The sequence below is a fragment of the Trematomus bernacchii genome, unplaced genomic scaffold, assembly GCF_902827165.1.
Source record: "Trematomus bernacchii unplaced genomic scaffold, fTreBer1.1, whole genome shotgun sequence".
Classification (NCBI taxonomy): domain Eukaryota; kingdom Metazoa; phylum Chordata; class Actinopteri; order Perciformes; family Nototheniidae; genus Trematomus; species Trematomus bernacchii.
The window spans coordinates 5,032,375-5,046,433 of NW_022987840.1; the positions used below are offsets into that span (position 1 = coordinate 5,032,375).

Sequence of the window (14,059 nt, forward strand, 5' to 3'; positions counted from 1 at the left end):
GGTTATTTATCTATTTGTATATATGAACAATGCAGACATGTAGCAGGACATGCAGCTCGATAGATACCTGACTTTTCTGGTCTGGACGCCCTCGCCGCAGTTCTCTTTTAAGTCCACGTTGCTGACCTTCCACACGCTCCATGGCTCGGCCACCCACACATACTGATTACAGTCGCTCTGGCACGGCACCACCTCGTACACCTGGGGACAGAATTACCTTATTACGGTGCTTAACATGTGCTTAATATGACTTCAAGTAGACAGAGCAGCAAGTCAAATATGTCAGAATAATAGTTCTACTTCTTGGTTTAGCCAAGTGATGGTTATAATATCATTCTCATGAAAAAGAGTGGCTTCTTTAATATATATTTCTATAAATATTTCCTCTTAGCCCTGTAAGTGTGTCACTTAAGTTTTGCTGTATAGACAGTAATTCTTTGGCTTGGCTATCCAAGGTTTAACTCCAACAAGATTATTTCTGCCCCCGGAGCAGCTTTGCCTCTGAGAAATGTCTGAACACATAACACTCTAATCTGATAGTTCCTTGTTTACTTACAGTGAGGATATTGCGACTGTTTATAACCATCTGTCAGTGACCCAGCGACATCAGTGACATTTAACATCTGTGACTACATTTACAGATAGCTGAGGAAAGCAGATCTTACCTGGGCCTGTAGCAGTGAGTCAAATCCAGCGAGCATTAGGGTGGATTAAAAGGAGATAGATGGATTAATGAGCAAATGCCAACTGTTCATATAGTGCAGAGAATATGATAACTTTAAAAAATGGTTACATTATGTAAGCCTTTGCAGGAAAAAACTGTCTGAACTTAGCAGATACACACTACTCACACATACACACACAATCAACACAACCTTAATCTGCATCTGCTGATACTCACAGACCTGGAAAGCATTTCAGAGTTGCAAATCACGGAAACCTTAAGGAATCCACTTGCACACATTTGAGCAATAATACGGTGGATAGGATCCATTTATAGCATCCATTCCTCTTTGCACTGTTGCTGCTCGGTAAAAAATGAGTGCAGCGATAATGAGGGGAAGGTAAAGGACTCAAGCGTGTTATTCATTAATAATTTATTTATTTCTCCCTCTTTCTCTACAGTGTGGGATTCGGATAATGTGTAACCCACTTGTTATAGGTAAAAATATATTGTAGCAGAGTTCATAAATATTAAAGATTGGGGTTATATCTCATTCTCCTGCTCAGCCACCAATTCCGACTACGAAACTGAGCTGGAGTTTCAGTACCTGGTTGATGTGGTCCAGTTTGGGACACGGCCGGCCCCCGTTGTAAGGTTTCTCTCGAAGCCATTTAGAGCGAACTTTGACCCCGCTGCCGCAGGACTTGCTGCATCTTGACCAGTTGGACCATTCACTGAGTTTACAGTCTGAGGGACAGGGGATGATGCACGCTTCCTCGATATAACCTGAAAAAATACAAAAACAGGAAGTGTTTAGCAATAACTGAATATGCATGTGGTGTGACCTGGAGAGTAAAATGGGTGATTGTTAAACACAAGAGAAAAACTGAAGGATAAAATAACAGCTTTGCAGTCTTTTTTAATGAATGACTAGACATGGTACTGTAGTCTGTAATTAATCATTTCAGAGACGAAACGCATTCACCAGAAAATGAACCGTAAGAAGGAACACTTTGAAATAAAACCTTTGTTCTCTCTGTATCACACAAGCAGAATCTCAGCCTCCTGGAGAAAAGAGACATTTGTTTTCATTATCCAGTATAAAACAACATTCATCCTAATTCCCAAAGATCTGTTTTTCTTTTCAATCCAACTAACAAGTCCCAAAAACTCTTTAAATGCTAGATGAGGAAAACACCCAGCTGCAAGAGCAAACAATAATACAATCTAAATGCACTTATTGATTTTGAGCCCGGTGGAATGAAAACAGGGTCCACATTCAGAGGAGCAAATATATTGGCTGTTATATAAAAGCCTAAATATATACCAAAGGAGTGCTTGGGCCTGTCAGTGAGATTCATTATTTCAATCTATTTTCCCTCGGCTCACAGGGACAGGACATGTCAACAGGGCCGGTTTTAAGAATCTCCCTCCGCCTGTTACTCGTGTTTTTCTGTCTCACCATCTCTTGACTTTTCCCTTCCCCACTGGACACAGGCCAAGGTTCAGTTAAATATGTTTAAAAGATCATCTATATGAACTCTGGTTGTGTCCATAACAACATTTTCCCTCTTGTGAAATGTTTTTTTGCAATTGCTGGGTAAAAGTCGCTTTAGTAAACAGACAGCACCGGCTTGTAAATAAGTTTAGCATTTGATGAGAAAATCCATGAAGGGAATACGATTCTTTCTAATGTTGACTCTTTCAGACTGCTTTGCTCTTCAGAGAGAAATGCGGTGCCACCTTGACTGATGACTCTGCTGAAAACACACACCTGCCACGACGATATTAAATATAAAGTTAAAACGAATCCAAAAGAAGCTTGTAAGTCCATACAAATCAATTGTGTCAATGTATATACAATAGGGATAATATTTAACAGAATGACCTTGAACCTGCAAAGAAAATATGGACCAATTCATTTTTTTTTTACATAGTAATAAATAAAAAGTAACTATAAAACACTATGGGGCGACGTGGTGAGCGGTGCCTGCTGCTGAGGCTGGAGTCGTACAACACTGTCACTGCTATGCCATAAATGTTGCCCGTAACAAGCTATTGACCCAGAGGCAGTGGTGGACACCTATGGAAATCCCCTCTCATTGAATACTAATCATCTTGACTGGTGGAAATGTAATCAGATGCACTTCCTGAGGCTGGCCACTCTAGCGAGATGCTATCTCTCTGTTCCTCGGCACCAGCTGAGCAGGTTTTCTCGCCGCGGGTCTCACAGACTAACCAGACTCACCCCACAGAAAGCCAAAATCATTCTATTTCTGAATGAAAACAAAAAGATAAGTCTGCTGATATAAAACAAATGACATTTCTTGTAATAATTATATTTGAAAGGGTCACAGACCAAAAAACACTAGCATTAGAAGTCGTATGTTTTCTTCTTGTTTGTAAGCGGATAATGAAGGCCTGTAAAAAACACATCCCTAATATGTGAGAAATGTTTTTCACTTGTTCAACCTAGAAAACATGTCAGGCAATGTTCAGATGGAAAATAACACTGCATTCAAATAAATATATACATAGATAAATACATAAACACATTTGGCTGTGTTGGTGTGGGAGTGTTATTAAAGCTACTGTTGAGAAGGTGTCAGAAAGTTTATTTGAGTAACAGCCAAAAGTTTTAATTATAGTCTGATAACAAAAGCCCTTATAACTTTTTGATAAAGGAAAATAAGTTAAATAATAAATTAGGTTCATTAAGATGTACTATTAAAATGCAGTTATGTAAGAAACCTTAGCATTAATGAGTGTGGGTGGAAAACCTGAGTACATTTGAACAAACTCTTATAAGTGTTCTGTTTTTCTTTCCTGTTTCCCTGTGCTGCTAAAGGAGGTGCTTCTGGTTGAACAGAGCTTAAAAACATGGATGGAATTTGGCTCATCTGGAGAGGACAGTTGCAGGGTGATGCTGACCCAAAACTGAGCAGTACAATTTGTTAAAGCTAATATGATTAAAAAAATAAAAAAAGTCTACTTAGCGTAATCCAGTCAAGTCCTGGCAGCACTTTCACACAAACTAAATGCGCAGCGACATAATGATCACATCCGTCCATTCACATGCACTCACACTTCTGCCTGACCTCCTTACGCTCTGCTAACCCCGATCAGCGTCTCCACATCAACACCTTGCTGACTACAGCATGGCCTCCGAAATAAGCTTCATGACCTTTGACCTCTCACTGTAAGTCTTCAAGTCATGTTCAGTCATCGTAAATCACTGACACCGTCACTTTTAAGTACTATCAAGTGCTGCAGTACCTCACCCTGAGGTTCACTTGTAGTTCAACAGATATAAACTTGTTAGGGGTCTTGCCAAGCTCTCACTGGGGTTTTTGGGTTGAGTCCAGGTAGGAGATCGCCTCTTTTCACCTTTAGAAGTCAACCTGGCACAAGCTCTTGTTGTTATCCCCAAAGCAGTTGCAACTGCTGACACCTGAAATGTTAACAGTTTCCCAGCACAGCCAGCTCTTGAAGCTCCCAGAGATAATTAGGATATAAACTGAAATACCTCTGGAGGAAGAGAGGCTTTCTTACAATAGCTGAGAGCTATTAACATTTAGCTGGAACATAACCAAACATACAAACAATGGCTTTATTTGAACTGCACCTTTATTTACAGCAAGGCAATGCTTTGTTTCTTTTTGCACATGCAGGAACCCTGGCATTTCTTGCACCTTCAAACTAATTATCACCTGCACACTGACTTATTTGCTAAAATTCCTGAAGCTTAATAACTTCTTGAATCGCATGCATTTTAAACACAACGTTTCAATAAAAGAAAAGACTTTCAGGTTTGTAGCAGTTGTTTGTGTTTTCTTTTGACATGGTTTGTTTACATTTGACTGAATTGGGGGGACCAATAAAGGTTATCCTACCTTGCTATGCATTTTTGTCTGTGACCTATAAAAGATCACGTGTGAACTGTAATGCTAGTTTCTTTAATGCTTGTGAAAAATATTGACCTTATTTTATCAAGTTATTTATCTACTAAACTAAATGAATAAGTCTCTGGTTAGGGCTTTAGGAAATAAAAACACAACAGTCCAACGCAGGCATAGAAACGAACAAAGACAAAATAAAAACTGAAATAAACAAACAACATTTTCCAACAGTAATTTAAACAACTAATAAAATAATACATACCAATATCAATTAGATCAACATACTTCTTAGGTTTTGAACCAATAGAAATGTACATGAGGTTATACATGTAATCAGCTGAAATGATGTTTGTACCTACTGTACAGTAGATAAGAATGGTTGGAAAATCCCTTTTTGTTTCTCTCTGTCATTTCATTTGTAAGGATCAACTAGCCTCCTGGGCACCAGGGTGTCACTGAGGACCCCCTGAGGGTATATCCAGCCACCATTTATTTCTGGCCATCCAGCCAGGAATAAAGTCACCACAGTGTTGGCCTCTGAAACCAAATGTTATCCGCTCTATGTGTGGGTGGTCGGAGAAGCTTTACTCAAACCTTTTTGGCTCCAGGAATCATCCAAGGTAACTGATTTTTGACCCGTTACACCCCCTGCATCACAATCATCTCCAAGGCAACGGGGGTAGGCTAATCCCTGGGCGTTCGGAAAATAGCTATAGAAGCTCAACATGGAGCGTAGAGGAATAAGAAGGAATCCCCATAGCCCCCAAAGGACCCTTTGATGTACATTACTAACATCACTAACCATAACACACACTGAGCTTAGCTTAGAGCTTCATAGCACACTGCCTATATGCTGTAACACTCAAATAGCATAAGCTCAATTATATGGCACCGGCTCTCAGTGTGTTTCTCCTCTCGTGACAAATACAGATCGTCATGCACCAGCAAATCTGTTCTCTGCAATTCTGCTCAAGTTCACAGGTCCTCAGCAAGATGCTTGCCCTTAAGCTTTACCCTCTGTGACTCCCCAGAGTGACTGCACCGTGCACCCCTCCTCCTCTACCCCACCCTGCTAGCATGAGACCAAGGCCTCTGAGCCATCCTGTAATATAGAGTCATGGTAAAGGTACAAGGGAGACCTGCCGCACATCGGTTACACATGTAACAGAAATACAACAGAAAACAAAAGGACACATACAACATAATGAAAGGGGAACAATTTACAAATCTATTCACAATGACAGGTACCAGGAGTATCAAATATCATTTCATCCACCTGTGCTTTAAAATTATACAGGGGAACCAAAATGCTCATTTTCAAAATGTTTTGCAGAGTGTTCCAAGCTAGAGGAGCAGCGCACATAAAAGCTTTAGTGCCTAAAACAGTCCTAGCACTTGGCACATGTAATAAAAACACATCCTGGGATCTTAGGCAATAGCTACTTGTGACTCTCTGTGATATCAGTGAGCAGATGTAAGGTGGTAGTTTACCCAGCATGGCTTTATATATGAACATGTACCAATGACTGAGTCTCCGAACAGTAAGTGAAGGCAGACTTGCCCTGGCATTCAGGGTACAGTGATGAGTAAGTGCTTTACAATTAGTAACAAATCTCAGCGCACTGTGATAGGCGGCATCTAACTTGATCAGGTCAATGGGCAGGTGCACTCATATAAATCAGATCAACATAGTCCAGCACAGGTAAAAAGGTCACAGTGACTAGCCTTTTCCTGGCCTCAAGTAAGAAACAGGACTTGTTTCTGAAAAAGAAACCTAGCTTCACCCTTAGCTTTCTAAGCAGATTATTGACCTGAGGTTTAAAAGAGAGACAATCATCAAGCCAGATACCTAGGTATTTATAACAGGCAACCACTTCAAGTACTTTTCCTTGCGTAGTAACAATATCCAAAGTTGTCACATTTAAAAGAAGCTTAAGCTCAGAGAGCTGCGTCTGGATAATATTAAAAACAGCCTGTAATTTAACAACAGCCTCCTTAATGGAGGGACCTGCACAATACATCACGGTATCGTCCGCATAAAAATGTAAAGTTGCTCCATCCACATTTTGACCTAAACTGTTGATATAGATGGAGAATAAAAGTGGACCTAAAACAGAACCTTGGGGAACACCATTTGAAATGTTTAACAACTCAGAAGTGAGCCCATCAAATTGAACACATTGGGACCTTTCAGAGAGGTAGTTCACAAACCACCCCACTGCATGGCTGGATATGCCAATACTGGCCAGCCTCTGCTTCAGTATTTGATGATCGACGGTATCGAAAGCTTTGGAAAGATCAATAAACAGAGCTGCACAACTCTGCTTTTTGTCTAAGATACAGTACCTACAATATCATTTACCACTTTCATTGTCGCAGTGATGGTGCTATGTTGCTTTCTGAAACCTGACTGATGTTTACATACATACTGTAGTAGGTCATTGTTACTTAAAGTGGACCTATCATGTTATATTTGAATAATATATTGTAGGGCCATACCTATATAAAACATGTCTGTCAAGTTTTTTTTTCAAAATACCAAACAGATCATGCATTTTAGCCATGCCTCATTTCGCTCTATTTGCTGTATTCCAGCCCTGTTTTTGTAAGGGCTGATTCTGTGGCAAATGAGCTGCAGCTGACCACGCCCCCCTGCAAAGGAGGGGGGCGAGGCACGAGCGTCATGTTACCATGCTGTTACCATGCTGTTACCATGCTGTTACCATGCTGTTACCATGCCACGGCAACCTCTCATTCCCCTGATAGGTGGAGAGTTGCCCATATAGGCGGAGCTCCGTGTTTCTGACGTCAGAGATATTTCAAATCTGTATCAGTCTGTATCAGATCCGTTGCAGCCCCGTTTTTAGAGATTTGGGTTTTGAGGAAAAGAGAGAGGGTTCGGTTTTCTGACACTTGGTGAGTTCCCTGACACACCGGGGACACATATTCATGTATAAAAGACGTACAAAAGTGCATTTTGCATGATAGGTCCCCTTTAAAAACACCTTTACCTGCTCACTCACTAGGCTTTCAAGAACCTTGGCCAGAACTGACAATTTAGAGATGGGCCTATAATTATTTAATAAAGTAGCCTTTATTAAAAGGCCCCTATCCCTTGATTATATTGAACATGACAACACACTGATTAGATCTTCTTGTGGCTGATTGTAATTATTACTGGGGACTAAGAGAATCAGGAATTTGTCATTTGGATGTTACAGCCTTCTTGTGTTGCTTATTATAGTGTATCTGCAGTCAAGCTTGACTTTCAACGTTTACAGTACAGTAATATAGTGTTTGAAATTGTTTCTAGTAAACTGCACAAACGCTGAATAAGAGAACTAATGTCTTGAGAATTGTTCTGAACAGCATGCAGTGTGATCTTTATTTATAATATCTGCTTCTTTATATAGAGGAACCAGGCAATCTGGGAAGTGAGAAGTACCACAAAGCTTGGATCAACGTTCACTTTTAATGATAATCCCCTTGTTTCCTGGTGATATGGTGGTCTGTGGAATACAGAGATAACAGTGGCACAGTTTGCCTGATCGACATCACAGCCGAGGGCATTGTGTCAGCAACAGAGTCTTGGAAAGACCACGTCTCTTCCCCTATCAAGATTAAAAGTGATGATGGCTGAGAGAGAATGACACAGAAAATAAAGGAAGGAGTGGCAGAGAGAATGGAGGAAGAGCGACTGAATGAGAGGGATAAAGGAGAGATTTAATGATATCTTTGAGATTCACATGTAGCTACACCAAGCCTCATGAATGTGTTTTTGCTTTTCTGTGCACCTCAAGGAACATTTATTTTGTTCTAAGCTCATTGGTGCTTGAAGATGAACGCATGGATGCACACAAACACACTCACAAACATTCACATAGGTGTAAAAATACTCAGTGGCTGCAAAACACACACACCACCACACACACACCACCACACACACACCCCATCCTTACGACATGCCCTTGTCACACCCACACCCAGATTAACCGTCGCATATCTGAATCTGTGACTCACACAAGAAACTAAAACCTTGTTTGTATATGCACAACACTGATGTATTCATTTGAACATCTCCCGCATTCTATTTCACAGCAATTTCACAACGAGTTTCTGAGCCAGGATTCTTCGCTTGAAGTATTTTGGATCTTAGATAAGACCTTTAAAAACGAAGAGACAAATGATTCTGACAGGAGTGTGCCAGAGAAAATCCTCCTAATGTGAAATCCTGTATCTGAAATAGGACCCTAACCTCCATAGGAGGGGGACTGCATATGTGCACAGACAAAATCCTTCACCTCAGATAAATGTTTATCTGAATAAACAGTTATTCTTGCATCTGTTGCTCTACAGAATATTTCTCAGCTGGAACCAAGTAGTCAATGCTGGAGAGGGAAAACACAATTTAGTAGCTTTTGTATACTTGTGTGCTTAAATGCAGTTTCCTCTAAGATCTGCTTCCATCATTTAGGGTCACATGCCATACGTAAAATGTTTGACATTCTCTGTAATGCCGACTTCTAGTGATATGTAGCCATGTAGTTTCTCTCATTCATCCCTGTTTGTACTTTACGGTTTCATCTTTACTTTATTTTCATGATCACTTTCAGCTGTGTATGAGTGGTGTGGATTAATGCGGATGAAAAGCTCTACATTTCCTTTATGTTCTGCTTCATAATAAAAGTGTTTAGATGAGAGAAAAAGTGTGTTCATCATCACATGTAAAATATTCCTTTCTGGCTTATTCCATTTTTTTATCATATTTTCAAAGATGTTTAAAAAATGCATTGTCCTTTTAAAAAACGTAAAAAACCAGACCAAATTCTTCTATGCTCCGAGAGCCACAAACCATCCATTTTTCCACATGGTATAGAGTAGGCTCAGAGCGACAGTTTGTAAAAACCTGAACAAATTGACTTTATTGTCAGGCCTTCTATTGAGGATCTTCTAAGTTCAGATCATCCTTAGATGTTTTAACCTCCATGCAAGTGGGTGGAAGTAGGTGCTAGAGGCAGATTGCTCTAAAACACATGAAACCAAAACAATCAGCATGGCCACATATTTCTAGAGATTTGTTCATGTTCCCTTTTAAAAAACAACTAACTCTGTGATGTTACCTGAAACAAATACCCACACACATACTTATTTAAATACTGACCGTGACTGTTGCAGCGCAGGGTCTCCACCAGCCGGTTGTCCTGGTCGTAGCACACCATGGCCTGGTAGCGGTACCCCTGCCCACACTCCTTGATGTCTCCCTGCACCTTCATCCCCAGGAGGCTCTCCACTCTCCCCCCCTCGGGCAGGATGCAGTCGGACCAGTTCCCCACCGGCTGGGCATTGTACTTGTCACACGGACAGTACTGGGTCTCACTCAAAGGGTACATTTGCGTGTTTTTGCACTTGTCTTTCTTCTTGCTCCTCCCTGAGGACAGAGATGACAGAGATGAAGGAATCGCTTTGGGAGAGGTGACTCCATACGTCTGCTGGTGTTGTTGGATTTCTGTCTCTTTTTGGTCTAAATGACTTTGAGTCTCACCATATTTAAGGGTACTTTTAAAGCCTGTGGGAAGGTTTGGATAGTGTAGTCACTGAAAAAAGGCTGGGTGACACAGGAGTTGCTGTCCCCTCATTCGTGTGGGATACATCAACAGTGAGACAGCAACTCCTGATGATAGATTACACTGGCAAAATTGTTTCAAGCAGAGTGCTCTTTTACTGAGACAACTTGAATATTTTTAACAACATGTCAAGCATTATTAATCATAGAACAAGCAGAAACAAGTAGTTTCACATGCAAATAGGAAGATAGGGCTAAAGTATCCTTAACATTTGCCAGTGAATACAGGGGGCTTTAAGTTTGACTGTAATGCTTTTTTTTGCATTAATACAATCAGAGCCAAGGTTTGCTAAGTTTATCCTGCATGAGGACCACAGCTGGTTGTTGGAAATTGCATTTTAGCAAGCTTCTGTGAATCATGTTTTAATCTGTCTGTAAAGGTCCTCGTGAGGAACAGGCAGCAGAAAAGTATACAGTATACTTTACTCCAAATGATCCACATTTACTTTTCATTTTGAGGGGACTGTATGTGTATAAAAGAGAATAATACAACATATTTTAAGGTCCATTGGAGGTAGAAAAACAATATTTACTGTTTTTGGGGGAAGTTGGAAATATTCAGACAACAACTTGCATATTTACCGGAAGAAAAGTCAAATATTCTCTGAGATTAAAGTTACACATTTAGGAGTAAAATAGTAACTTGAGAAAGGGAAGGGAATTATTGCTCTGCTTTGAAAGAGTAAACCACCTTTAAAAAGACCCATTCCCCAAAGCTGTAGGACTCTGAATTGATCCTTAAAATCCACATCCTCCCTTATGGTTCAAAGCGAAGAACAATGATACAACCTCTTCAAAGAGTCCTTCAATGCATGCCTTGACCTCTTTGCTCTTTTATACTTGGTAGAATGGGTCAAAAGAATGCATCAAATCAGGGGGAAATGAAAGCTTTCCAAATCCACTTTTTCCCATTTTAAAGTTAACTTTTTCCCCCACAGTAACCTCTTAATGCTTTGCTGCACTCCTGTCATTTTGCTTTATAACTGTGATGCACAAGGCAACTGTCTGGGAACGCCCTGATGGAAAACAAAGGCTGAGGAGTTATTTCAGATTTGTTGCTTCAATCCCACTGGAGCATTACCTGGCAAGAACTACCGGAAAAGATTTACGACATTATGTTTAACTTTACTGCTCGTCTCTTGGAGAATTGCCCAACAACATTACTGCCTGGTACCTCACCGACACTTAAACTACATTGCAGGTAATAATCCTGTCCCAAAAGGGTTCAGAACAAAAGCCCATTTGGTGCAGTGCCACTCTTTGTTCTCACCTATCAATGCCCTCTTTCTGGTGCGGACCCCCACGCAGTCAGCTGTGCAGGACGAGAACTTGGACCAGTTGGTTAGCTGGCAGTCGTCCTGGCAGGGGAGCTGGCAGTGCTGAGTGATGGTGGGCATGGCCTTGGCACATTTCAGACACTCGTTGATGTCGGCCTGCGTCCCGTCCAGCTGGCGACACGACACAGCTGGAAGGATTCAGAGAAGACGGGTCACAAAGGCTTCATTAGAATGTGTGGGAGGCCATAAAGTGTATCTTTTATTGTTTCAACAGATTGATTGGTTGTCACAGCAGGTATTTAAAAATGCAAGATAATGATGTACGGTAATACAAAAGGAACTGAGTGAACTACTAGAGTACATGGCATAATACAACATTGACCTACTTACGCTTTACTTCCATATTCCCATGTTATGTTTTGACAGTTTAATATATTTTTCTTCATTTTGGGTAATTCACCAAGAGGTAAATTAGAAGACTTTCTTATCCACGAGATAAATAGGCTTAAGCCACAGCAAGCATTCAGGAGTTTATATCTGAAAACCAGAGGCTCACTAATTTAATAATCCAGCACATAACATCTCATTAAACCACAAACTGGATATCACCCGTTAATTACTGAGGTTTGGAGGCGCGAACAGCTACATTTTATTTCTTTTGGACAGAGCCGGGCTAACTGTTTCTCCTTGTGTCTAACCGACTGCTCTCTGGATTTGCATATTGCATTCTGTTAGAAAAACTTCACTCGTCACCGGCTTGGTCTTCAATAACAGGATACATTTGTATACATTATCCTTGCAAGAATGGAAGTAGTCATCACACACAGGGCTGCGTGGGACAAATAGTTCCCAGAGTAGATATGCTTATATACAAGAGAGGGTGTTACAGTCAACAAGATGTCAGAATACTGGTTCAAAGCAGTATTCTGACATTAATAAAGATTAGCTAAGGCCTGCGTAAGCAATACACATGACAGTCATATGCCTATCTCTCTAGGGGCTGTGTCATCATGCCAATCTTAGGAACATAGCTATCATAACCACATCACAGTGTCTCATGAGCGTCATCCATGTAGTCATACATCCGGCTACGTACACAGCTACTCTTATCACGTGGTACTCTGATATAGAAGGAACATTCAGTATTTTCCCAACACATTCAATTGACAGATATGAGAATAATATCCCTTTGAAAAAAAACAAAAAAGTGCTTTTCCCAAAGTATCCCGCTATTTCTTTAATAAGTTAAATAAATCATTATAAGAACATTTTAATGCATGTGTTTTTTTTCAGTAGAGTATTAATACATATTTCCACTTTTACAGTGACTGTCCAGTAATTAAGTACAGTAGTAGTAAATATAGTATGGTAGTAAAAGTATTGTAGCATGTTGTTTTCTGCCTTTAGGGGATTTTCAATCAAACATCAAAAGCTGCTCTTGGTTGGGATCCATCATTGTGTCATTGTTCAGGAGGTTTTTGACAAATTAGGTGCAGAGGTTTTCTTGTTTCCAAAACATTTCCTTTTGGTAAAGGCACTTTGAAGAGTGAAAATCGCTGTAATGCCCTTTTAAATAAAGTAAGAGATCCAATTTGTACTTTCCCCAATGATGGGCAAAATAACATCAAATAGAGATTTACAGAGGGCAACAAAAGAATCAATGAAAACAAGATACAACTGTTTAATTCCAATTACATCTCACTCCGAGCTAAATAACAAATATAAGCAGAACAGACACAAACCTTAATTGGTTTGAAACCCATAAGTCAATATTGTGTTGGCTTGCATCATCCTATTCTTTGTTCTTTCAATAAAGGGTTTATTACTTGAGTTGCTGCAATATTTCATTTTCTTTTAATGCAGACGTTCGGCAGGGGTTTACCTTCATAGAGAAATCAATCTCTAAGCACATTACTTCTGAACCCCCCGTGGGCACTGCTATTGGTTTGAAAATCCTCCGTCTGTTGGTGTGTTAGGTCAGGTCTTATCTGAGCTAGTGTGTGTGTGTGTGTGTGTGTGTGTGTGTGTGTGTGTGCGTGCGTGCGTGCGTGCGTGCGTGCGTGCGTGCGTGCGTGCGTGCGTGCGTGTGTGTGTGTGTGTGTGTGTGTGTGTGTCAACAAGAGAGACAAAGATAAGCACATGGTCTCAGTTGTTCTATGTGCTGTTTCATAGTGCTACTGCAGTGCTTTTTTTCCTCTAAGGAAAGTCTCTGTCCAGGTAAACAACATAATACACTCTCAGACAAAAACACATACCAGCAAGGACAGTGTGTCTAATTTGATTTAAGTCAATGACAAAGTTATTTCTGCCACTTTAATGTGTCAGAGGAGTGAAAACATGTGCAGAAGGCTCTGGACATCAGGTGTCACATGGTATCACATCAGTGAAAAGCAGCAGAGAATCGGGAATAGTGTGGTGTGAGTATGTCTGAAGTGGACCATATAGCATTTTTCATGAATAAATTGATTCTTCCATCCATTAATGTAAGCTGGGGAAGACGAAACAGAAATATAAGCACTAATAATGGTCTTCTATAGGAGCTTGAACATAATGAAATTGATCATTCTGCGTGACCCCCTGAAATTGAATTTTTATG

The 14,059-nt window shown here is 40.3% G+C and overlaps 1 protein-coding gene across 1 annotated transcript in view; it reads right to left on the reverse strand.

The window, feature by feature from the left end:
* LOC117468518 (thrombospondin type-1 domain-containing protein 7A) overlaps positions 1 to 14,059 on the reverse strand; it is a 125,609-nt gene that overhangs the window by 32,018 nt on the left and 79,532 nt on the right. Inside the window, exons 13-16 of the mRNA XM_034112689.1 lie at positions 11,457 to 11,651; positions 9,725 to 9,991; positions 1,272 to 1,450; positions 68 to 201 (exon numbers count right to left, since the gene is read on the reverse strand). Coding sequence (XP_033968580.1) covers positions 68 to 201; positions 1,272 to 1,450; positions 9,725 to 9,991; positions 11,457 to 11,651 — 775 coding nt within the window. The remainder of the gene's footprint in view (positions 1 to 67; positions 202 to 1,271; positions 1,451 to 9,724; positions 9,992 to 11,456; positions 11,652 to 14,059) is intronic.